We start from the raw sequence: 27,628 nt of genomic DNA on the forward strand, positions 1-27,628 counted from the left end.
CATGAATTTTGGCCCTTTACTTTAATCAGTTGGAAGACGTAGTATGTAAGACCATTTATTTTTTATCTCTTTTTATGTATTCTTCACCTACAAACGCGTATTTGACGTTCCAATAGAGACCCTATTTTCTGAAGTATAAATTATCGCGTTGACGAAGCTTAGAGTGAATAGAAAAATAACCGTCAAAAGCGCAATAGTAAGAAAGATCAACACTAGGACTTTGCGAAGCGAGAGAGATTTTTGACTATACTATAAGTTAAGCGGATCAGAATCCAACACATGTTTTATTTTACAAAACTACTTTAATGTAATAATAAAATAAAATAAAATAAAAACACACTACAAAAAGAAAAATATTATTCACAGAGAAACCCATCTTCTCCTCTTCTTTTTTTAATCCTAAAGTAGTAGCTCTAACTTTCAAGAAGATCCTTAAAACCTTTATCTTACCACTAAACCCTCAATATCTTCAACCATCCTTACCTTTAGTTAAAGCTCCTAATTTTTAAATGAGTGAACCACCATCACACTACCAACCCCCCGAAACAACAAAAATTAAAAAAAAAAAAAAAAAAAAAAAAAAAAAAAAAAAAAAACAACAACAACAACAACAAAGCATAAAAAAACCAGAACATGAATTAAACTACCAGGCTCAAAGTTTTCATCGAATCTCGGATTGATCCGAATCGTTGCTTACAACAGTGCCTTCACATTCCAAAGACGACGAACGAAGCTTGAAGTTAGTCATTTTCTTCACTTCCTCGCTCGAGAGTATGAGTATCTTCTTCACTATATCACAGAATTCTCTGCAGTTTCCGTATACCAAAAAAAAAAAAGAGGATTTTCTTAGCAAGCTATGCGATGCAAAATAAGCAAAAAAAAAAAATTAAAAAAAAAGAAGCTATGCGTTGCAAAATAAGCAAAGAAAATATATATTTTTGAGGCACTCACGTCCAGGGATCGTCGCCAACGAGCATCATGTCGTTTTCATTATCGGCGAAAACCACGGCCCACTTGCTCGGGGGACGAAGCTCTCCTTTGATTTCGAACATTTTCTCGAGCTCATTTATGAGATCGTCATAACCCTTTAACGTAGTCAAGTCCACCGCTCGACCCACAGCCACGCCTTGCATTTGCACCTTCCCACAATATACACAACACAAGACATTATCACGACATTCACTTCAAATAAATAATAAAATAATAATTTACTACCTTTGTGCGCGACCTTGACGAAAGAGTGGAGCCTTGTCTGCACAGCGAATCCTTTCGCGGAGCCTCGGACGCGACTTTCTGTTCCGAGGCTTCTTGATTCTGACACCTGTCCGACGGAATAGGCGCGGCGACCGAGCTCTGCGGTGTCTCTCTATCTAGAGAAGAGACATTCGCTGTCAAATTGCTCGATATGTTGAATCCAAATAGCCGACACCCAGCAGAGGAATCGGGATTACTCGGTCCTTTCTCAGATTGGCTGTTATTGGGCCTCGATGGCAAAGGAGATCCGTAGCCAGACAAGCCGATTTTGTTCTCTGAAACCGCGTCAGAGAAGAGGTTTAGAGAAACATCAAGCTGCGGAGGAGGAGAGCAATGCCACACGGCTTCCGACCGAACCATCGAACTGTAGTAATTGCAGTCCATCGGCTTTTGGGGCCACGCAATTTGGCTTTCGGAGCTTTTGGTCAAGTCCGGAGATTGTACCGATGACCCGTGGCACCACAGAGTCTGGGCTGCCGAGTTGGTAGGCATTTCTGCAACTATTAATTACAAAATTATTTTGAATCGATTCATAAGATGAGCGAGAGGGAGCGCGGATAGGAGAGAATTATGTACCAGATGAAGGGATATCCAACGGCCGTGGCCTCTTGATCTTTGCCACAGGTTGTTGAAGCGTGTTTGAAGTGGACGAAGCGACAAAGGGCTCGATCTCCCACGGTGAAACACTTTCCGGCCTCTGAATTGTGGCGTGTTCATCCCATTGTATCTGACAGAAAACCCAATGATAAGATAGAGTGAAAATAAATAGTGTCGAAAATTGAGATCGAGTACAATCGCGGGGAAAAAAGACCTTCAAAGACCTCCATCTTGAATCTTTCCACTCAGAAGATACGTCTCCGACCCCAGTTATCGTGCCCGTGAACCTTTAAAAAAGAAATAATAATAATAAAATATCCGTAAAGCCGAATGACACATCATCATCATCATCAAAACCCCAAAAAAAAAACCTTATTAAAAAACTAGTATCAGCACCTTCTCTCCGGCGAGTCTTCACCTTCGAACCGCATCTTGAAGCGCATCCCCACCGAGAATTTGTAATTGTTTACGGCCTCTAGATACTTATTCAGGCTGACGATGAACTGACTAGTCCTGAAACACACAACCATCAAAATTGAAAAAAAAAAGGTCTTAAATTCCCTAGCCCCGAAGCATTTAAAAGAGCTCAGAGGAGATCAAACCTTGGCTTGTAGTAAACGACAAAGAGGGTTTGGGTCGTGACGGCATGAGAAGCCGTGGCGAGAACTCCGAGGTGCATACTATGGCTCGATATCACCGACGATGGCATGAGACTCTGTTGCCGAGCCAATCGCCGAACACCCACTCTAAGCTCACCGTTCATGCCCCTTTTCAAACAGCATTAAATAACAAATATGAGAAACATTTAACTATAATTGACAATAAACACGTGTATGAGTGTGTATGTATGTGTACCTTAGAAACACAAATGCATCTCCAGCGACCAATCTCTTGGACGTGACGAATGTACTCCATCCCGTTGTGAGCAAATGCCTTCTTGGTTGGCCTGATTGATTCATAAGGAGAAAGAAGAAAAAGAAAAATTAAGGTCGAGTTAGTCGTTTTTGTTGAGGCGAGTGAAAAGATTGAATCTTCTTTTTAAGGTTTCGCTACCTCTGAATATGTGTTTGAATCTCCACTCGTACCCTTGAAGATCTTTTGCCGCTAGTTCCTGAGTTGGGGTTGCTTGATTCATGTCCTAATAACAATATACCGAGCACTTGTATTTGTATATGACAATCTGAAGAATACGAAGTTATTTTATAAATATAGAGTTTGATTTGATTACCAGTGGAGGCAAACATTCAGTGGCGTGTTTGCGAAGAACTGAGAAACCCCCGTGAGTGCTCGTATCTGAGGCCGTCAAAATCTTGCAGAACGAATAAACCGTTGGGCGTGGAGTCTCAGGTCGGATCGGATCGGGACTAGTCGGTTCATTTTGCTGTTGATAATAAAAAATCAAGACACATAAACCCACAAAACAAAATCTTAGAGGAAGATAAACAAGAGAGAAATATTAACGTTATACTCACATCAGCTTCTGGGACCAAAGTGATCTGAGCATAAACTTCATCTGTTTCTTGCTCGGCCTATTATATGAAACATAAATAAGAGATTATTATTATTATATATATAACAATCAAGAGCTGAAAGTAAATGAGAGTAGCTAGACATACCAGATATTCAATGTGAACCAATTGACACAAGATCTTGGGACGAAGATTAAACAGAGGGATTTGTTGATTAAGCTCCTGATTTGTGGACGCTTCCAACTTCACCGTGAATAAAGTTAGAAGAATTAAAAAAAAAACAGTTTAACAGAAATTAAACACAATTAAATTGAGTGGTTTGGTTATATACTTGTTCCATGTGACCTTGAGGGAAATAGAACACTCTCTCTCCTGGCTGAGGAATCTCTACTAAAGGACCAGCACATGCCTTCCATAGCTCTTTGTACATAACGCTGTTCCTATCTGAGCCTGTCCATCCAAACCACGCCCAAAAATAATATATATGATCAAGAAACAACCACTCAATTATTCATGCTTAAGCTTGAAGAAAAAGGAATATTGAAATTTGAGCTGAAAAGCCTTTCACGCATTTGCACGTTCAAAGTTCAAACAAGAGAAGAGAAGGATAAATATATAAATAAATAAAAACAAGAAGACCCAAAAAGATTTGCAACGAAACCTGTTTCCCCGCGAGAGACCGAGGAACCATCACCGCCACAAGTCTCGAGATGTGCCATTCAGAGCCCAATCGAAGGTGAATATTATAAAACGACGTGTCGTACGATGAGTCGGCGATAGAAATTCAAAGGTGAAGAAGAAGGTGAGAGAGACTTTGAAGAAGCAGCGAGAGAGGAAGAGAAGAGAGTTCAACTGATGGCTTAACCCATTTCGGAACAAGGGAGACCAAGAGGAAAGAAGAGAAATAGAGAAACAAAATTAGTTGACAAATAAATATGTATATCTATATCTATTGTAAATAAAAGAGAGAAAATAAAGTGAGGCTAAAGAGACAGGACGGTTATGCAGGCATTCATAATAACAATTATTCAGAGGTCGTACTACGATTTCTTTACTCTTTCTTTTCTTTTTCTCTGTAACCGCTGTGATTTTTAATGGACTCTGAGCTCTGCTCTCTCTCTCTCTCTCTCTCTCCTTTGGGGTCTGTTTGTTTCACAGTTTTCAGTTACAAAACCGCTTTCTTTTATACCTCTGTCTCTCTCTCTTACTTTTATTATATTGCCAAGCTGCTATTAAGCTCTCTCTCTCTCTCTAGTTTGGTAATGGTTTGGTGGTGGTGTTGATTTCTCTATCTAAAGACCTGAATCGACGTTTCCAAATCCCAAAAACTGCCTTTTCCGAGTCGTATGTTAGAGTTATAACCCTCTCTCTCTCTCTCTCTCCTCTCTCTCTCTAGCTTTGTATTGGGTCATTCATTCAATATCATTTAGGCTTTGTTTGGTAGGAGTGATTATTGGAGGGATGGATTAAGTTGGAGGAATTTGGAGTGATGGATTATATATTTCCTTTGTTTGGTATGAAAAGAAAAAGATGGAGGGAATAATTTGTTTCCGTGGGACCCACCAAAAAACTTTCCTCTCCATTTTGGAAGGATTGTAGAAATCCATAGCATTTTATTTATAAAAATTACATTTATAATATTTATTGATGCAATTTCATAGTATCTAATTATTTTATACACAATTTATTTTTTAAATTATTTTGGATGTGAAACAAAAATGAGTAAAAATTAAACATAATTTTAAAATTAATGTTATATACTTTTATTTATGTACCTTGATTATATATTTGATATGTAGACAATACATTTATTTTACTCACATATTTTATAATATATAAATATTAATATATATATATATATATATATATATTAAATTGTTAAAATTATTTTTGGATAAATTACACAATTTGGTCTCATATAATAAAAAAATTATTAATGCCATTAGTATAATAAAAAATAGTCATGTTTTTCTTTATTATTTATACCAAACAACAAGTGGATGAATTTTAATCTTTCCTCTTAACATACCAATCAAGTTTTTGGAAAGATACAATACATCCATTTCTTTTCCTTCCATTTCCCTCCTCTTCAATCCCTCCTTCCATATTTCCCTCCTCTCTACCAAACAAAGCCTTAGTAGTGTAGAGAGAGAGAAAGTTCAGATACTGTTACAATCTGTGGAGTGGAGAGAGAGAGAGTGATTGAGGAGTTGCACCATTTGGGCCACCTCATCAATTTCAAGATGAACCACAATTGGACCCCACCACCACCATTTACCCATCAAATTTCAAGCATTCAAAACCTCTCTCTCTCTCTCTCGCCCAAATGGTGTATTGTGTAATAAACTACTACCAACAATTCCACCCAAATCCAATACTTTTGCATATTAATCTCTTTTATTCTAAACACGACTTTTCTTGGAATATTCGATAATTTTTCCGTAAACTTTGATTATTATTCCTCATTTTATAATTATATATAGCTGTTTTAGTTGTTATTAAATAAGCAATATCAATTTATTTGATCATTCTTCTTAACGTTATCATGTCATAAAACTTTGATATCACGACGTATGTCACTCTACCACATACATACACGACTATAATGTTTCTCGTATATATATTATATATTAATATATATGTATGTGTTATTTAAAATATAAATAATGGCTCATTTTGTGTCTTGATTGAGACTCGCATGTTCTATTTCTGATCGCGAGAAATACAAAATCAGTTATTTCAAAAATAAGCAAAATTAGAATCAAGATAAGTACATATATAATTATCCATAAAAAATAATCAAAATAATACTAATATTACTCAAATGTTACTCAATCAAACGACCAATTATGAATAAAAACCATAAATTATAGCTCAAATAACGGAGAGACAACTCTTGCGTGAATGCTTAATGAAATCAACATTTATCATTTTCTTAGCGATATAACTGACGGGAGTTATAACATATTTTACAGGAAATATAAATTTTATAGCTATAATATATAATAATATTGAGAAATTTTCAAACAATTTTCAACGGATCAAAAATTCTTGGTACCATATTATAAAACTGCGCAAGTCTTTTTTTTTATCTGTTGTTAATTACTCCAAACACATATTTGATGACAATTACAAACGGCTACTAAACAATGTTAGCAATATACATTATCATTCAAATTTCTTATGTAATATTTTCTTCAAATTGTATTTTTAATTACTAAAATTTAATTTAATTTATAGTATTATCCTACTTTATTTCTAAAGTTTGAATAATTTTTATATATTATTTTCCTTCCTTATTTGTTCATTTATAAATATTTAATTTATTTTTATTTGAATTTATTATATAGCATTACTTAAATCCCGACCGGTTAGTATTTAAAAAATATATATATGTGTCTATGACGGTCCAAAACGGCTAAAAGTGAACCGGACCGATTATTATTTGAAAAAATATAAAAAAAAATAGGTTAAAATAAAACGGTCCGGTCTAACGGTCTAAAACGGTTCAAAACGGTTAGGTCTAAAACGGTTTAAAATGGACCGGATTGGACCGATTTAATCAGTTTAGTCCGGCCAGATTTTTTTTCTTATTTGATCCGATCCGGTTTAATTTTCTTCAAACTGTTTACACTGATTCGATTTGATTTTTTTGACCGATTTTAGTGCACACCTCCATAAAATAGTACTATATGAGACTATACAAGAATCGTCCCATTTTCTAGATGGTATCCAGAAAAATGTCTCGCGATCATATTTAGAATACAATTTCTTTTTCATTTCTTAAATGATAATAATCATACAAAAATAGAGTCTCGATGATCTAATATGACAAATTTAGATATAGCATGTCAAGTCAAATGCTCTATCTTGCACAACCAAGAAGGTGTAGATATCCTAATCGGTTGTCAACCAATGTGAGCCCGCATAAAGTTCTTGGATGCAAGTCACTTCTTTAATTTCCTCAACAACAAAAAAAATGTGTCTTTTCTCTAAATTCAACACTTAATTGCTAATTAACCACAAAATTGAAACGAAGAGAGGTCAACATTAATAAACAAAGATAAATCAATGTCTAGGTTAAATTAACTTATGAAATAGTTTGATAGTGTTCCCTAATACTAATATTAGGGATTCCATCCATCAAAATCTCAAATTGGATCAAGGTAGATTTTTTCAGTAATCTTTTGAAAATTACAGAGAGTATTTCATTATAATTGGAGTAAATACTCATGAATATAATATAATATAATAATATTTTAGAACAAGTCAAACTATGGACCTAAATCGGATTGAATATAACACTAGATACAAGTGTTCAATCGTCTTGTGCATATTTTCAATGCATGGAAGAATATCGAACAATTAAAATTTGAAAACTTATTGGAATCTTTCAAAATACCTATTATAGTTGGTGGAGAAATACAAGCAATCGTGATTCGATGACCATGAAAAAGATGCTCTTCAGCCTATATAAGCAAAAACCTAACAGGAAACTCATAAAGCGATAGTGGAAGAGGCTAATCCGTCTTCAATCCAAAATAAAACAAGCAACATGCAACAACATATTAAAATGTTCACAAGCACCATTACACTGGAAAATAAAATTAAAATAAGATCTCGTCATCATTATGACAACTTTGTGCAGCCTCGACACCGTAACGTCGGTATCCACAATGATTGTTGGTGTCAACCCACTTCACACCATTAGGGATGGCAACGGGTACGGGTAAAGTCGGGTACACCTATTCCGTTACCCGTACCCGCTATAATCTTTTACCCGTTACCCGGACCCGTTTACCCGGATTTTGAGATGGGTCGGGTAACGGGGATACCCGCCGGGTAAGCGGGTTAAAAATATTGGACCCGTTACCCGTTTACCCGGTTTAAAAAAAGGGTAGCGGATCGGGTAGACCCGCTTACCCGTTTATAAAATAAATATTCATCAACAATATAAAGTTTAAAAATAATAAAATTTAGGTGAAAAATATCAAAGTGCTACTACAATACAAAGAACATTAAAATTCAAAATAAATAAATAAAAAATAAAAAAGAAGTCTTCATTGCAAATTGATCATCTTCATTGTAAATTTGGTCATCTTCATTGCAACGCAATCATCTTCATTGCAACATATAAAAATTTATTATCTTTTTAAATATTTAAAAGTTAACGGGTCGGGTCCCGGGTAACCGGGTATGGGATGACTATTCTGTTACCCGTACCCGGACCTGTTAAAACCTTAACGGGTATTACCCGTTTACCCAAAAAGAAAGGGTATTACCCGCCCCGAATAAATCGGGTAACGGGCCAGAACGCGGGTAACGGGTCAAATTGCCATCCCTACACACCATCACCCTCATTAGACCTCCACTAAAGACTCGCACAAACAGAGACTCGCGTCGAAGTGAGCCAACGGCAAATTGGAGACGACGACCGGTGAGAAGGGAACGAGTTAGAGCAAGAACGTCACAATTGGAAGTCCAACTCATACATGCTAAAAATATCTCTAAAAGAGAGTAATTTCAACAACAAAAGCTGACAAAACAAAATAAAATTTGAGATTATCACACCCCCTCCCAAAAAAAATGAGACATACAAGTCTTAGGGAGAGGGGTGTAGTGATGGATAATATTTTAGGGGAAAAAAAATAGGTTATTCAATTGAATGTTCAGAGAAAATATAAAAGTGGCATACAGAGAGAAAATGTTGGATTATGGTAGATTTAATGAACACATCCAATGATAAAGTTATGAAGAAGACCAAAGAGGTTAATAATGTCTGTCTCATTGGCCTTGTGCCCCTTCCACTCCACTGGAATCCTATATTCGTGAAGCAATATAATTAGCAGTAGAAAAGACTAATCAATATCAGTACGTCATACAAATAACCCCATTATTAGTTAATTAAAATGGGTTTTAAAGTTAGCTTGGAATCTCGTAGACTTAATGCTAGGAATAACGCGTAGGGAAATCAAAATGAATAGTAACTTTATGGTCTTGTGAGTTGTGGGGACACATGAAAAAGAAAAAGAAAAAACACAAATGTTATAACATTAAGAGAATATGGACTCATAGTTAGGGATGACGATAAACAAATGTGTTCAAGAGCGGCTAATATGGATATTTTATAAGCGTCCTATCATATATAATGAGAGGCATTAGAGGCACTTAAGCATTAATAAAATTAAGAGCAACTATCATATATAATGAGGTTACCATCAATCATACAAATAAAAAAAGAGTAAACCAATATCATATGAGATCTGAAATATATCAAGCATATTACATAATTAAAATCATATTCAATTCAAGAAGTTATACCTGAGATCATAATAAGGACTAACTTTCATAAACATGAAAAATACCCAAGTTGTTCAAAACAAAGAGTTCAGATGAGATGAAAACCACAACCAAAACAAATAAAAGTCACTAAAGCCCAAACTACAATTATTTTTAAAAAAATAATAAATAAATAATTTTAAATTAAAATAAAAAAACACTTATAAGAAAAAAAACAAATATTTTAATTAAACAAATTATATCATTTATAATAAAATTTATAAAAAAAATTAGAAAAATAACCAACTTAAACGTTTGACATTGCTAAATAGCAAACGTTTGATAAATCTTAAGTAAATAGCCACTATCAGACGTAAATCTTATGTAAACAGCCAACGTTTGGTATATGAAAGTGGTTATTTAACTAAGATTTACGTTTGAAAGTGACTATTTACCTCAGATTTATCAAACATTGGCTCTTTAGCAATGTCAAATATTTAAATTGACTATTTTTCTAATGGACATTCAAGTGTCAAAAACACTAATAATACATCAAATCATAACTTTTGAACAAACAAAGAAAAAGATTGAGATTTTTGGAGGGCTTGAGCTGACTCCAAGCTAACCCAAGCCCTTCAACAGGTTCGATTTTTACCTTTTCTTTAATAAGGCTGGATCGGCCCAAAACCTCTCAAAAAGAGGGATGAGCCGATTGGCCCATGCACAGCTTGACCCAATTGACAACTCTGTGTGACCTAGAAAATTTATTCTTGTCACTTATGTATCTTTTATAATGTATTTGTTTGTTGATCTTAAGTCGATCAAACCTGAGTTCTGGCGATCTTTACTTATGAACTATTCCTCCGACTTATTTGTGCTAGATATTTGACTTTTTGTAGCTGTTCCCCTTGGATGGGAAACAATTACTTCTCATACTATGTGGCCATGCTCAAATTATTCACTTGATTAGTCTTTGAGTGATCGATCTAGACCGAGTTTCTAGTGGGGTCACTAGATCCAAAGACTACGTAGCAAGGTGTTTTGATGTAGAAGGTTTACTTAAGAAGTACTAAAACTACCTCAGCATGAGATGGATGAATCAAACTTTGTTTCACTTAACCTAATATGGTCTTGAATGAGCTCGTATAAAGATGACAGACCAATAAAAAATAAAAGATAAATTAAACTGAATAGTGTATATATTATATATATAATAAAAAATTCTCTTACATATCTCGATTTTTATTTAATTTTTTTCGTTTGCAAGACTAGCATAGTAGCTCTTACATAGATATATATTCGTAGAAATTGAATAAAGCGAACGGATGTTTTAATATTAGGTAAACCAAGCCTAATTATTTGGTACGCATAGAATATTAAAGTCATGGGAGTGGCTGCATGCAAGTAAATTATGATGAAAGAGTGATTTTTCCTTCTTATGAGGGTTATTTTTTATTTTATTTTTTTTTACATAAAATATTGTGTAAAAGTAGTTGTATTTAACTTATCCCATAATCTTATCCATCAGATCTATTGATTCCATTTGGGTCGAAGATTATGTCCTTTAATTAGCTTCTTTTTAATATTTTTTATAAATAAAAATAGAAACAACAAGATTTGATCATTTGGTGCTGATAAGTTGATTTAATTACTAATATGCGTATATATATATATATATATATATATATATATATATATATATATATATAATCCCAAGTTGGATCTCATTGACCCGAAGCTACATCGCTACTTCCATTAGTGTCTTCTTTTAATCCTAATATACACAATACTAATCAGCATCTTTGCAGAATCTTCGCAATCGTTCCCATTACTTTGGGTTATCTTAAGGAATTTAAATTTTAACTTTGATGGGTGGCGGGTTAAGAGATAGATAGAGAATAATAATGTGTCCCGCTTTGTTAAATCTTATTTTATCAATTTAGGTAGTCCACCATTTTAAATTAATTAGTATAATTATTATATAAGTTTTGGTACGGTGCTTTGGAGGAGTGACTTTGAATGAATGAGCACCCCATGTGGAGACCAATTCCGTATGTTTTTTCTTTTACTATTTTCTTTGGTACCCGAACTCTTTTTTTTTCATGGAGAAAAGATTTCATAAAGGAAAGAAAGTAATGGCTTTCTAAAACCGCATTGAGGCAAATCAAAGAGGGATAGGATAGCTCATTACAAATCATGTCGCATCCTATCGTACAAAGTCCTTTGAACCGGGTTATCGCATTAGCAAAAAATTGTTTTCCTCTTACAAAAGCAATTTGAATCTCTGAGATAGTCTCTGGAATTTTATCTATTAATAATACACTTAAAGACTGCTATATAGATCGGATTGCAAAGACTTATAAGCCAGAAGTCTTAAACACACTTTAGATTTTTTATCTTCGTATAACACAAATGATTCTACCATTTAGAGAACCAAATATTCTTTTCTCATTCAAGATACCTAGACAAACCTTTGTGACACTACTCTCGACTATGTTAGAGTACTTATAGAAAACAACTCCAAAAATCTGTCTTTACTAGGGACCTTAGACGAAATCATCCCAAAAAAGTATTTCGGACCTCGGCCTCCGAGGACCTCCTGGCAAGTAAAAGATTGGTTTCATTTGCAACAACCTGCTTAAAGCAACTCCTAAACATTTCATCATCTCTCAGGGACTGGTAAAACGAAAAATATATATATATATACACAAAATACTTGGAGATAATACCTTATATTCTCTTTAAATCCCCTATCCAAATGCAGTCAATTGTGAGGCGACTAACACTGATTATTTTTTAAGACGCACTGGATTGCTTAGGAGGTCCTCGTGCGAAATAAGGTGGAGGGTGGCATGGGTTTTAGAAACCTGGAAAAGTTCAACCAGCTCTGATCGCTAAGAACGTATGGAGATTCATCAGACGGTCTGACAGTTTGATAGGCAAGGTCTTCTGCGAGAGTTACTACCCATACGGGGACATCTTGAGTGCTCATTGCGGGTCGAACAGCTCCTTTATGTGGCGTAGTTTTGTCTGGGGGAGGGAGATTATCCTGGCTGGCACGAGATGGAACATTGGTGATGGTGAGTCGGTCATGGTCATGGGAGATAAGTGGATCCTTAGACCCAGATCCTTCTCGTGGTTCGACCCCCCTTTGATCCCCCCGAACATGAGAGTTGTGGAGCTGATGAGGTGGGACGGGGATTGGGACGAGCCACTCATTCGGGCCATGTTTTCAGAGGAAGATACCAGGGCTATTCTGAGTATCCCGTGCGGTGGTGATGGGGTCCCCGATCGTCGTCGGTGGCACTACACAGAGGATGGTGAGTATACGGTTAAGAGCGGATACCGGGTGGCTATGGAGCCTATTTACGATGCTAGTCCGTCTGACCTGTCCCCGATGGAGGATTGATGGAGAAAATTCTGGAAGCTTAAAGTTCCTCCTAAGGTCAAGCTCTTTATTTGGAGAGTTTGCAAGGAACGGATCCCGACTCGCTCTGTTCTGGTCAAAAGAAAGGTTATCATGGACGATCGATGCCCTGTCTGTGCGGGTATGGCCGAGACGGTTCACCATGCTTTTTGGGGCTGCAAGTGGAGTCGGAAGGTTTGGAAAGAGGCTGGTTTCGGTGAGATTCTTCCGGCACACGGGGAGGGCGTGGCGTTGGCAACTATTCTCAGAGCGGCGGACTCTCTCGAGGTTAGTAATTTTGAATTTTATATCACTATCGTCTGGGAATTGTGGAACCACAGGAACAATGTTGTCTCGGGGAAGAGAGCTTGGAATCAGTCGGAGCTTGTTCAGTGGACTGGGAGCTTCCTCGAAGAGTTCAGAGATGCGAACAAAACAACTGTTCGGGGAGAGGAGACAAGGACGACCAAGCCTAGGTGGATCCCTCTGACGCAAGGAACGATCTCGGTGACTGTGGATGCTGCGCTAGATCGGGACCAGGGAGGATTTGGTGTGGGTTGCATTGCCCGTGACCATACCGGAAGGGTGCTAGCCTCGCAAACGTTTTCCCAAGCTAGGGGATTTACCCCCCAGCTTGCGGAGGCGTTTGCGGTCCTCCAAGGCGTAGTTTTGGCTAGTAGCATCGGTGGGTCGAGATTGGAGCTTCATTCGGGTTGCTCGGAGGTGGTCAAGGCGGTGGCCGGGGGAGAGATTCCCACGACTGAGCTCGGGACGATCTTGCATCACATCAAGAGGGAGGTAAGCAATTTGATTGAGTTTAAAATTATGTATCTTCCTCGTACTTGTAATATAGCGGCTCACAATTTAGCCCGTTTTGCTGTTACTCAAAACTCTAACTCCAGATGGGTGGGACTTGTCCCTCCTTGTTCGGAAAAGGCTTATAGAGCCGATGACAGAGAGTGTCAATCTCACTTCTCGAGATAGGGTTTTTTGTGTTTGGTTGGTTGTGTTGGTTGCGTGGTTTTGTGTTTGTACTTTGCTATCTCCTGTAACCACGATTTTCCTCCGCCATACGTGAGGGCTTCTATGAGTTCTCCGTGGCACCGCCCACGTTTTCAAAAAAAAAAACACTGATTCTTTTTTCTCTTTTGGGAAGCCTTACAATGGAAGAAGTGAGTATAATTTATTGTAAATGTCTCAAACAATAGATTGATTTATGGCATCATTCTCTATTTATCTTCTACAAGCATATTTACTAGTTTTAGTGTTTTTAGTTTTTTTTTTCATGCTACAAAGGATACAAATACATCTGATCATACCCTAATATCATTGAAAAATTATTTAAAATTATGTTTTGTATTAAACAAATTACATATGAATTCTCTCATAAAATGGATAGCACTAAAACATCTAAAAAGTAAAAACTACATCTCCAAGAACAGTGAAGTACGTCATATATATATATATATATATATATATATATATATATATATATATATATACACTATATTAAGCCCGTACTTTGACTTTGTTGCGGGAGTAAAAACAATATATAATAATAATATTTGTTAGATATCTTCATAATTATAATAAAATATATGAATATGATTTTTATACTCCGACTCAAAAACTATCATGTTGGCAACCTAGATAATAACTTGAATGAAAAAAATTCATAGCATGTAAAAGAGAAGTTAAATAAATAATGACGTTTATGGCCCACATAACATGTTCTATGTTATATTATATACATATATTTTTTAAGAGAATTATATGCGTATTGTTTTTTTAGGGAAATTATATGCGTATTGTTTTTTTAGGGAAATTATATGCGTATTATAATCTTGGTGTAGCAACTCGTAGTTTTCAACAAAACACACGTAGTTAAAGTTTATATGTGCCAGACCACTCAAACAGTAAAATGCAATCTGATTGGTGGTTCTTATGAACAGTAAGTTCCGATTCATAATTATAATACATAGGTAGATATGTGTATATATATATATATACAGTGACGGAGCCAGTATGAGCTCAGCAGGGGTTTAAGCCCCCCCTCAAATTTTTTCTTTCTTTCACTTTTTGCTCATTTTTAATAAAAATTACATTTTTTTCCTTTGAAAATTTATACTTTTGGCCCAATTTTTATAAAATTTTTATAATCTAGCCCTCCCCCGAAACTTTTTTTTCAAATTAGCCCCCCTGATGGGTTTTTCTGGCTCCGTCACTGTATATATATATATATATATGTATATATACATCAAAGAACAATAAATCTTATAACATAGGAAAAATGGCATGAACTAGCCAATTCAAACTATGGCTTTTGCAAAATAGCCATAATTTCATTAGGTTAGCCAAAATAGCCACCACTCTCTGCAGACTCTCGATCGCCTCGCCGCCGGGGATTCTGTCGACCGGGAGGACCATCTCGACTTCCATGCGCAGCACCGCGGGGCCCGGCCGCGGGCGGTGGTCGGCCATGTGGCGGGCGGCGGCGACTATCTCGTCAGCGAGGGAGGGCAGGAGCTCCGGCGACGAACCTTTCCAGCGAGGAAGCCCGCCTCGTCGCCGTAGCGTGACAGAGAGTCACGAATCTCCGTCGATCTCCTCGCCTTCGCCGCCGTGATGGAGAGTCCGACGGGAGGTCAGATCTGTGCGATTGCAGTGACTGGAAGGAGGTCTGAGAAGAAGAAGATCGGAGAAGGTCGAGGATTAAATTTTAAGGCTGAATAAAATCTCTGGACTAAATTAATCCTGCATGGATTAAATTTAATCCCGATATCTTGTCTGGATTAAATTTAATCCTGCCTGGATTAATAATCGCAGCTTCGCTATTTTGCTTATACTTGATAAACTTTGGCTATTTTGCAAATCCTTAAGTTCTATTTGGCCATTTAGCCGCTTGACCCTATAACATATTGTGTCTTTTTTTAATAAGACGGTGTCAATATATCGTTCAAAATACTACATGTGAAGACACACAGTAATGGGTAACTGGGGTCAAGTGCAGTTCACATCCTACATGTGATTGAGTCCATGTGCATGATTTGGTTGCTTATTGTTTTGAACTCTTTTACAAATTATATATATAAATCAAAGCCCTTTTTTTCTTCTAAGAAAGCTAATCATTAAACAGATTACTTACTTCTCTTTTCAATCGAAACCTTGAACGAATTACTTGGGCGTGTTTGGGATAAATTATTATAGGTTCTGAGTCTGACATGTATGAGAAAAATGAAATTAATATAATTAGAAGAGAAATTCATAAAATATGTATAAGAGAAAACACATTTGTGGGACCCATTATTTTGAATTAATTTAAATTGGAAGCAAAAGTTTATTCAACCTATTTTTGAAGTAAAATGACTAAATCTATATTTCAGACTCAAAAATAATAAATTAGGTTAATAAAAGTATAATTATTTATTAGCATAAATTCTCGTTATAAATTATAATAATGTCAAACATCTATCCTTCTCGTTTTCTATCCCTTGTAAAATATCTCCCTTCATTGAAGAAAACAATACCTCATATCAAATATAGTGTGATGGAGAGGCAGCGCAAATGAAGGGGAAATGGAAATGAATAAACTAGAGTCAATGTTTTTTTTATTATTTATTTATTAAATGTTGAAAACAATTTTTTTTTAATAATAGTTTTATGACAAAAGTCATCATAAAATACATTATTTAATGACAACTTTCTTCGTAAACGCTATAAGGAAAAAAAAATATGGTTTAAATAAAAGATAAGTATTAAAAAAATTATTATTATTCATCTACACGTCCCTGCAAATCAATCAATGTCTGGTGAACTTATGCCCCCATCAAACTCTCTTAGAGAAACTCCCAACACAACATTAAACTTAGTTGAAATTACATTATTTTAGTGAAATTTTAGCACCTTTTTTTTACTCCAATCGCAATACCAAATTTCACACTAAAAATACTATTCTCTATTAGTATATTATTAAAAACAATAAAGTACAATTTAGTAGTTTGGTAGTAAAATGTAAGCATTGAAAATACAATAAAATATTTTTTTTGCCATGTGCTTTATTACCTACACTAAATTTGGTGTGGTACTATTGCCACACTATAATTTGATGCTCATTATACCGTGTGTTTGGAGAGCAAATGGTGGGAATTTTAGTGTTTTGGAGTGTGGTATGAGCTGCTCTTATAAAATATATTTTAATGTAGTTTTTTTTTTTTTTTAGGAAACGTGGTCGGAGCCACGAGATATCATAAAAGCCCTCACGTATGGCGGAGGAAAACCTGGTTACAAAGATAGGAATTAAACAGAAACCAACGGAAAGGAAATAGAGAAATCAAACATACAGGGCCCTAGGAGGCCATGCGGGACCTCAACTCGCGATCATCGGCCCTAATGGCCTCTTCCGAACAAGGCGGGACTAAACCCAGCCAGGCCGAGGACGAGTGATGGTTAACTGCGTAGCGCGCAAGATTATGCGCAGCAACATTACAAAGACGAGAAATATGCATAATACGGAAAACCTCAAGCTCTCTCACCTCTCTGAAGATGCGGTGCAGGATCGTCCCAAGCTCTGTCGCAGGCGTCACGCCCTCATCAATCCTCCTCACCACCCCCAAGCAGTCAGACTGGATCTCCGCTCTCCTGCCACCGACGCTGCGAACTAGCTCTATGCCCTGGAGGACAGCATACGCTTCCGCAAGCTGGGGGAGAACCCCCTAGCCAGGAAAAGCGTCTGCGAGGCGATCACCTCTCCGGTGTGGTCTCGAACTATACAACCGACACCGAAGCATCCACGGTCGCGAGCGAGTGCCGCGTCGACGTTAATCGAGAGGGTCCCGTCCCTAGGGGGGTCCATCTGGGGGTCGTAGTCACCCTCGTGCTCGTCGGAGACTCCCCAACCATAGCTGCTCTGTACTCCTCGAGGAAGCTCACCGTCCACTGGGCTAGCTGTGGCTGGCTCCAAGCTGATCTCCCGGCCAAGACATTGTTCCTGTGGTTCCAAAGTTCCCAAATAATGGTAATGAAAAGCTCATGGAAACGAACCTCGAGGGTCTCCGTCGCTCTGAGGATAGCGTCGAAAACATCACCGTCTCTGAAAGGCGGAAGAATGTGGCCGAAGCCCACCTCTTTCCAGACTCTCCTGCTCCACCTGCAACCCAAAAACGCGTGGAAAACAGTCTCTCTCGCCTCCTGACAGACAGGGCAGCTATCGTCAGAGGTGATCCTCTTTTTGGCTAAGACTGCTCTGGCCGGTATCTGGCCTAAACAGACTCGCCAACCGAAGAGTTTCACCTTAGGAGGGACTCTCAGCTGCCAGAACTTCGTCCACCACTTCTCCATCACCGTCGGATCTGAAGAACTGGCGGCCGGAGTACTGGCTCTCTCCATCGCAACACGGAAGCCGCTCTTGACGGAGTACTCTCCGTTCTCAGTGAAATGCCAGCGACGCACGTCAGGAGTGCCCTCACCCCCACACGGAATGCTCAGGATCGCCGCAGCGTCCTCCTCACCGAACATCGCTGTGATAAGATCAACGTCCCAGCTACCGTCGGTTCTCATAAGCTCAGCTACCCGCATATCGGGGGGAATCCAATGGGGGTCAATCCAGGTGGCCGGTCTGTCTCTCGGAACCCAACTGTCGCCCATGACCAACACAGACTCCCTGTCCCCGATCCGCCATCTCGAACCGGACTGAATGATCTCACGTCCCCAAAGAAGACTGCGCCATATGGAGGAGCTACACGAGCCAGGGAGAGCTGTCATAATATCACCGTCGGAGAAGTAGCTCTGTCTATAAACTCGTCCTACCAGACTATCCGGTCTCCTGAGAAGTCTCCAGACACTCTTAGCCAAAAGGGCCTGGTTGGACTTCTCGAGATCTCTGAAGCCCATCCCGCCCTCTGACTTGTGTCGCGTGAGGTCCTCCCACTTGCACCAATGGATCTTCTTCGTCGCCGTTCCACCCCCCCACCAGAATCTGGCGATCGCCGAGTGGATGTCTCTAATCAAACGCAGGGGGATCCTGTGGCACGAGGCCACGTAACTGGGGATCGATTGAAGGACGGATTTAATGAGGACCTCTCTGCCAGCATGTGAGAGGGAGAGGCCATTCCAACTCGTAATCTTAGCCCAAACGCGGTCTCTCACAAATCCAAAAAGCTCCTCCTTCCTCCGACCAGTGAACGCGGGAAGACCCAGGTATCGCTTATGGCATTCCGTCTTCCTGACACCAAGGATCTGGGCCAGAACCTCACCCTCCTCATCGCTAACCTCCGTACCGAAACAAACATCGGACTTTTGAAAGTTCACCATCTGGCCCGAGGCCTCAGAATAAGTCCGTAGGATGTCAGTAACCCTCTTACACTCATCAGGTGTTGCTCGGCAAAAAACCAAGCTATCATCCGCAAAGAGAAGGTGCGACACGTGAAGATCCCGAAACCGGACTCCTGAAATCGCTCCAGATTCCTCACTCGCTCGAAAGAGGCTCGAGAGACCCTCAGAGCAGAAGAGGAAAAGGAAAGGAGAGAGAGGGTCCCCCTGGCGGAGGCCTCTGAAAGGAGTCACACTGCCTCGGATGGAGCCGTTGATGTTGAAAGCAAATCTGACTGAGGTAACGCATCTCATGATAAGGTGCACCCACCGCGTGCTGTATCCCAGTCTCAGCATCATCGACTCCAGGTAGGCCCACTCAACCCTGTCGAAAGCCTTCGCCATGTCAAGCTTGAGAGACGCACACTTTCCATTGCCGAAGCGTTTCCGCTTCATCGTGTGGAGAGGCTCGAAACCAACCATGACATTATCGAAGATCAGTCTACCACCAACAAAGGCGCTCTGGGACTCAGAAATAGCGACGTGCATGGTAGTCTTAAGACGGTTGACCAAGCACTTGGCCACTATCTTATAGATCACATTGCACAGGCTAATCGGTCTGAAATCGCTGACCCGTCTCGGGTCCTCGACTTTGGGGATAAGGGTGACCACAGTATCATTAATGGTGGCCACCTCGTCCCCATCGTTAAGAATCCCAAGGCAGGTCTTCAAGACTGATTCGCCTACTACGTCCCAATATCTCTGGTAAAAAATCGCGGGAAAGCCGTCACTTCCCGGGGCCTTGATCGCATCCATCGAGAAGAGCGCCGTTTTCACCTCCCCTGGCTCAAAAGGGCGCTCCAGCTCGGCGTTCAAAGCCTCTGAGATCCTAGGTTGTACGCCCGCAGAAACAAACTCGATTCCCCGCGAAGAAGGCCTCGCTGAAGAGAAAATCTCGCCAAAGTAACCAGAGACGATCCTCTCTATCTCAGTGTCTCCACTATGCCAATCCCCGTGATCGTCCTCCAGTCCTCTGATAGCGTTCCTCTTCCTCCTAGCAGAAGCCTTGCGGTGAAAAAGCTTCGTGTTCTTATCCCCGCACCGCATCCAGGACACTCTGCTCCTTTGTCTCCAGTACTGCTCCTCCTTCTGAACTAAGGCATCAAGCTGTCTCTCCTCCCGTCTGAATGACTCCATACAGAAATCCGGGCCCGAAAGACCCGCAAGATCAACGATCTTCTTCTGCTTCTCAATCATGTCTCTGATCTCTCTGTTCTTTTCCCCGCCCCAGCGGGAGAGGCTCTGTCTGCACTGACGGATGGCAACAATCAAGCTCGGACTCTGGTCACCATTCTGGCCCGGCTCCCACGCTCTACGGATCCGCTCATCACACTCAGGCTCACCTATCCAAGACTCCTCGAAGAAGAAACGCATCGGCCTCCTGCTCCGCCGGCGATCTCTGAAACCCGCTGTAAGTAGAAGAAGAGGTCTATGGTCCGAACTCCAGAACCTCAAGTGACGAACTGTGGCCGAAGGGAAGAGATCGCTCCACTCATGACTCGCAAGGCATCTATCCAAACGCTCATCTATACTTCCTCTACGCCAGGTGAATGGGTCTCCCTCGAAACCTAAGTCATAGATGTCGCAATCCGAAATCATCTCTCTGAAAGCAGATAACTGGCCGGGACCTCTGTCTCTACCTCCTCTAATCTCTGAGTTGGAGGCGACTTCGTTCATGTCGCCTCCAACTAACCAAGGACATGTGAAGGAGCTCCGGAGGCGACAAAGAAGCTCCCACGTATGTCTCCTCTGGGCGCTCACTGGATCTCCGTAGATCCCCACAAATCTCCAACTCTCGCCTAACTCGTTAACCAAATCTCTCTCGATGTGATATCTCGAAAACGTCCCGAGTAGGAATCTCACAGGCTCTTTCCAAAGTAACATCAAGCCTTCACTCCTACCAAGACAGTCCACCGTCATACAACCTTCAAAACCTAGTAACACTCTCACCCTCTCAGCCCCCTCACGCCGTAGTCTAGTCTCCGATAGAAAGATAAAATCGGGACTATGATCACGAACGTGGGCAAGGAGGGCTGACCTCGTCCCGGGGTTGCCTAACCCCTGGACGTTCCAAATAACGCCTATCATCGCGTTCGGCGGCCCTCACTCTCGAGGGGCGCCGCTCTCTCATCGGTAACAACTGAGGTCGAATCTATCGGACTAGAAACTTCCAAAGTACGAGTAACAGAAAATAAGTCTCTCCTCCCTAGGTCATGTGTGGCAGAAAGTAAGTCTCTATGTCTTGTATCAAACTGAAGAACATGAGTATGAGGGGTGATAGAAGGACTTACCTGTATGTCGAGCGTGGATCTCAACACTCTCCCTTGCCCACTCTCACCATCGGGCCCGGTCCCCGATTCAGCTACCGTCACCTTTTGAACAACCGTGGGGGAGCGTGCCGCGTCCTCCGAGCTGCTCTTTCCTTCGCCTCCGGCTTCAAAGAGTCGCGCCATTCTCTTGACATTGCCAAACCTGAGGCGTTCGCTTGATTTTCTCTTCCCTGATCCTCTCTCGCTCTTCCCTTCCGTCGACGGCTTGGGATCAGAACCCGTCCCGCTCTCATCAGTGGAAATAGGTCCCGTCGCAACGATTCCCTCAGCCTTTATGTTGGCCTCAGCATGGCTGAAGGAAACTGGGCCCAAATTCGCTCTAAAATGGTTATGTCTAGGCCCAAAATTAGGATTCCCTTTCCTTAAGCCAAGCCCAAGTTTCCCATGGCCCAAAACAGGCGTAGAAGCAGTAGTGGGCGTGGGCCCCAAAGCGTCAGGGTGCCCTAGCTGTGAAGCTCCATGTTCACTCTTATTCTCGCGCCCCACACCCACAGTACTGTTGCCATTTCTTTTTTTAATTTTCCTCTGAAAAGCCACTCTCTGCAACTCCCAGAACTCCCTCAAAAGCCATACTTTCCTCAGGACCCGGAACCGCTGAAACCTTGCTCCTCCAAATCGGGGAAGAAGATCCCAACGGTCTAAAATTTGAAGGCAAGGTAGTGGGCCCGCTCGTCAGCGCCTCTTCTGGTTGGATCTGTCTCGCCGTCGCGGTCGCTTCCGTCTGGGGCGTAGTCGGCGTCTTCGCCTGGGTCATCGTCCTCGTCCGGCCTGTCTCGTCAGGGAGGATCGAAACCGCCGCTTCGCTCGCATCCCCGGCCGTTGGAATCGCAACCTCTGGCTCGGTCGGCGACCTCTTCTGTTTCGTCTCTTCCGGGAGCGTCGACTCCGCCGTCTAGTTCAAGACCTCGTCGACTTCGCTCGACTTCTCAGCCGGCACAGCTACACTAGCCTTCTCCGCCGAGAACTTCATCGCCGGAACGCTCTTCTTCGGCGCCCTACCCCGGGACCCACTCGGCTCGGAGTCCATAGGCGCCGGACCACTCTCATCAGATCGGCGAGCTTTCTCATCAGTTCGGCGAGCGCGTTCTCAACATGGCTTGCCGAACCCTTCTCTTTTCCCCGCCTCTTTTCCCTGTCTTCGGCGGCAATGTTGGATGGTTCCGACCCGGGCTTCGCCGGGCTTGTGTCAGGGCCATCCCAGCCCTCTTCCCGGGGAGATCTGGTTCCGTTGAACGTCCAGGTGCCGGGACCAGACTTGTGAGGAGTCTCGCCGCGAAGCCACGCCCCGAAAGGAGCCTTCCCGCCAATGATCGGAGTCTCGTCCTTGTCCCGGCACTCAGGCTCGCCGTGCCCAAGCCGCACACAGACGAAGCAGAAATCGGCGAGCTTCTCGTACCGGAAAGCAATCCAAGACTTCTCAACATCGGCACCGAGCTTGATAAAGATCCCCTTCTTCAAGGGTTGACCAATATCGATGGCGGTGCGGACCCGGATAAACTCGCCGCTAACCCGACCGTATCTTGTCTTCTCCACCTTGCAGGTACGGCCAATCTTTCCTCCAATCAATTCTCCCATCCGCGCCGAGCGATATTTGAATGGGATCCCGTGGAGCTGGATCCAGAACTCGACGAAGCGGAACTCATCGCCATTGTTCTTCTCAAGTTCAGGATCGTCCAAGACCAAGAGGGATTTGTCAAAGGTCCAAGGTCCCGATTCCCAAACTCGTTTTTTATCAGCAGAATTCTCGAACCGAAAACAGAAGATTCCGTTCCCGTGGTCGCTCACTTCAAGTTTCCCGGTTGTTCTCCACACTTTTGCCATGACTGATTTTAGAGCATTTCTATTGAAGGCTTTTCTCCTCAGTAGCCTTCCCAAAAGACAATCAGAAAGATCTGCTGCGGAGCTCACGAGCTCATCCCCGTCAAAGACCAAAACATCTCCGTCGTCTTCATCTTCGATACCCAACTCCGAACACCTATCGCACAGGTCCTCCATCACTAACGGAGAGGAAGAGACCACGGCAAAAGACTCAGACTCACCTCAAGCAAGAGAACTCGCGAGAGAAACCTCGAGCGAGAGAACTCACGAGAGAGAGCTGAGAGAATATATTTTAATGTAGTTTGGTAGTAAAATGTAAGCTTTGAAAATACAATAAAATATTTTTTTTTTCCATGTGCTACAGTACTTACACTAAATTTGGTGTGGTATTATTGTCACACTATGATTTGATGTTCATTATACCGTGTGTTTGGAGTGCAAATGGTGGAAATTTTAGTGTTTAAACTTATAATTAAATTCTTTAATAATTTAAAAAATATGTTTACTCAAACAATGCACGATATGATGGGAAAATTTAAATATTTTTTATATTTAAATAGTTATATTATAACTTAAATTGATGGTAGCTATTGAGCTATTTCAAATAGTTTATTCCATAATTTCATATTAGCCTTGTAATAATTATTTTGCTATAAAAAGAAACTCCTCCCTTTGAAAAAGCTAATAGTTGGTTTAGCCATTCTGATTTGAGAGAACAATGTGTTAAGAAATATGCAATCAAAATCTTTAAAACAAAGTGTGAGAACTAGGAAAGGAAACATAAATATTAGTGTAATGTGATCGCAATCTTTGATGCAAAAATTAGAGAGCTGATAATTTTGGGTATAAATTAGGCCTACTAAAAAAAGTAAGAAATTTTTAATCCTCTCTCTCTCTCTCTCTCTCTCTCTCTCTCTCTCTCTCTCTCTCTCTCTCTCTCTCTCTCTCTCTCTCTCTCTCTCTCTCTCTCTCTCTCTCTCTCTCTCTCCTTTTACGTAAGCTTATAATAGCAGTAGCTAACATAAATAGAACTATACATTTTTGTATATGGAAAATATAATATGACTAAAATTCATGATATTTGGTTTCTATCTAAATTTATAAAATATTAAAATAATATGACTAAATTTGGGCCTTTGGAATTCTATTTTGATTTTATCGGAATTCTGATTTAAAATAGTCTGAAATGTTTCAGTCCAAACAGTATTCGAGTTCTAGCCAAACTGAAACATAATTTACTTCGGTACTATTCATATATCTAAACAAAACAAAACAAAAAAAAAAACAAAAGAAACTCAAATTTGCTATAATATCGAGGAAAATAAAATCAATTTTTTCGTAAAATTTCGGTATCGTTCTTAGATCGAAACATATACAGGTTTGGTTATGTTCTTTTCCAAAACCCAAGTTTAGAATCAGATATGAGTAAGACCAATTTTATTCATTATTTTTTTTAGGGATGACTTTATTAGTAGCTAATGATACAAGATAAGATATATACAAATATGAGAGGTTGGACAAATATAAGTACCTATTTTTAGAACCAGACAAACACACCCCAAAATTAATTAAATGTGGGCATTACGCCCACCGGGATTCGATCACGCGTCCTCCCCTGGGAAGAGAATGGTGTTACCGCTTGGCTCAAACAAGTTTGTGTAACTTTATTCATTATTACACTCTCTGTCTCACGCCCTTTTTTTAAACTTTTGAATATTTGGTGTAATTTGGTAAGTAATTACTCATGCATAAGTTAGGTAAATATTTATTTGACATGTTATTACATGTTTATAAAATTTATGAGCATTAAATATTGAAGATTTTAATTAGTATATTATGTGTTGGCGTGGAATTTTAAGTTGTTACATTTTTTTTAGAAAAAAATGCAGAGAGCTTTCATTAGAAATAGAGTAAAGAGCGTAAGACACCTTGAATACTATAGAATAACGCTATCCTTGCAAGATCACCACTGAAGTTCACCAGATCGAACGGGAAAGGATCTCCGAAGAAGACGATTGAGAGCAAGAAAAAAATAGAAAAAAATAGAGGATAACAAGGGGTGTAAGACAATAGCCATTATTGAAATTTATGATCTTCTTTTAAATCATGTGACTCGCTTGAAATATATAACCATGTTTTTCATAAACTTTATTGGAGCCCTATGTTTTAGACTTAGTCATTTTACCTGTTTTAGACTTAGTTTCTTCTGGTTATGTCGTTTATTTTGCTTGTTATACGATAGAATGTTTGTTTAGGCTGTGTGCCGTTTGTAATAGTTTAGTTTTATTCTTTTGTTGTCGCTTTTAGTCTTCACTCAGCTATATATAAGCTGATCTCATGTACGAATAGAAGAAGAATCGAATAAAATATTTTCTCTCTGATTCTCATTCAAGAACAGAGTTCTCATATTTTCCCAAATTCGATTTGTTCATCTCTAAAACCTATAAATCCAATATGGTATCATAGCGAATCTTCTGCGCCATCTGAATTTTTCGATTTCCGATTTCATCTTCTTCTCGATTTCAAGTTCTTCTCTCCATCGCTTCAATGACGGAAGAAACTTCATCGAAAGGAGACGCGTCGGAACTTTAGAGCGATTTTCGCAAGAATCGCCGATATTAGGTCTATGTTTCGCATCCAATTATGAGATTGACTTCTTCTTCATCGTCTCTTCAATGACGGCTCAAGAAAACTCTGCGAAAATTCGATCGGCGACTCCGCTAATTCTCAATCCGATCTAGGTAGTTCTTCATCTCATTTCTCGATCGCATAATCCGATTTCTTTCTCGTGGTTCCATGGCAGAATATGGAGTTCCATCGACGAAGAGCTCTTTCTTTCGATCCAATGAAGACACGAGACGGCGTTCCATTCTCTCAATCTAATAAAGGAACGAGACAGCGTTCCAATTTTGAAGTCCTGATGAATCTTTACTATCTCATGAACCATTTCATCTCTTGGTTGCTCAATGGAGACGATTACGTCTCTTCACGGTATTCAAACCACGTCAAAGATCAAAACCGTCGCCGGCCATAACCTCGATCCCACGCCATGGCTCATCTTCCTGCCAAAATCTTTCTCCGGCGAAAGTCTCACTGCGTCAATGCCATCAAGATCTTCTTCTGCTCCTCTTACCTCGCCTGCGAAGCCGTGGCGATCCGTCGCCGATATCAGTCCGACGATCTCACTCCCAAACCCCAATGTCCAGTTTTTTCTGGTGGTTCAACTGCGGTCTGGAGTCGTGGGCCTGGGAGGGGATAAACGCATCCACGGTGAAGAGAGCGCGAGAATTTGCGGCATTCAAGGCCGTGATTATTGGATGAAGGGAGTTCAGAGTCGCTTCGTGTGTTCGCAAACGAGATTTGGGGCTCGTTCAAGGCCATAGATCGTCAAATCTTTTGTGGCCTATTCTTGAAGGTGATGAAGACCTATTCTCAACTAGCTAGCCCCAAGTGGGTAATGGATACGATAATGAGCTCAACTGAATGGTGTTTTTGGATTTGTTTTGAATTCTTCGGCAACGAGCTTTTTGTCTTCTCCTATGTTTCATGTTCAGGCCAAGATAAACTTTCAAGAATGTTCATATTGGGGGGAGGGGGGAGAACTATGTTTTTAGACTTAGTCATTTTACCTGTTTTAAGCTTAGTTTCTTCTAGTTGTATCGTTTATTTTGCTTGTTAAACGATAGGTTGTTTGTTTAGTCTGTGTGTCGTTTGTAATGGTTTAGTTTTATTCTTTTGTTGTCTGTTTTAGTCTTCAATTTGCTATATATAAGCTGATTCAAGAACAAAGTTCTCATCTTTTCCCCGATTCGATTTCTTCGTCTCTAAAACCTAGAAATCCAATTATCTTTATCTATGAATTAAAAAATAAAACTCAAAATCATGGATTTTGGTTCATATTAAATCAAATTAATTTCTCTGCATATAAACATTGACGATTGTGTTAAAAATAAAATGAGGGTGAGTGGGAAATTTTGATTCGCTTTGTCCGTACAAATAATGACTTACATTTGACTTACTTCTACACTTTCAACAAGCCGTAACATATCTTTAGAATCTTATGGAGATCCATTGGATCTCCAATATTTGGTCTCTCTTTCCTTTTTTCT

At 40.0% G+C, this 27,628-nt stretch overlaps 1 protein-coding gene across 2 annotated transcripts; it reads right to left on the reverse strand.

Annotated features, from left to right (window-relative positions):
• Window positions 1-340: 340 nt before the first annotated feature.
• ARF11 (auxin response factor 11) lies at window positions 341-4,718 on the reverse strand. Of its 2 annotated transcripts, XM_089610739.1 has the most exons (15): window positions 4,362-4,717; window positions 3,982-4,179; window positions 3,652-3,770; window positions 3,468-3,563; window positions 3,324-3,380; window positions 3,080-3,232; window positions 2,905-2,989; window positions 2,707-2,797; window positions 2,454-2,618; window positions 2,248-2,364; window positions 2,066-2,138; window positions 1,831-1,981; window positions 1,216-1,754; window positions 952-1,139; window positions 341-806 (listed from the first exon to the last, which is right to left on the reverse strand). In XM_089610739.1, exons 2-15 carry the CDS (start codon window positions 4,037-4,039, stop codon window positions 662-664), a joined length of 2,037 nt encoding a protein of 678 aa, XP_089466865.1. In that variant the 5' UTR covers window positions 4,040-4,179; window positions 4,362-4,717; the 3' UTR covers window positions 341-661. The 2 variants fall into 2 exon arrangements, with proteins under 2 accessions (XP_089466865.1, XP_089466866.1); XM_089610740.1 differs by having other exon boundaries at window positions 1,216-1,748; window positions 3,982-4,718.
• Window positions 4,719-27,628: the final 22,910 nt, after the last annotated feature.

This window comes from Urtica dioica, chromosome 4, assembly GCF_054948205.1.
Source record: "Urtica dioica subsp. dioica isolate 48M chromosome 4, U.dioica_male_clone48M_v1_H2, whole genome shotgun sequence".
In the NCBI taxonomy this organism is placed as follows: domain Eukaryota; kingdom Viridiplantae; phylum Streptophyta; class Magnoliopsida; order Rosales; family Urticaceae; genus Urtica; species Urtica dioica.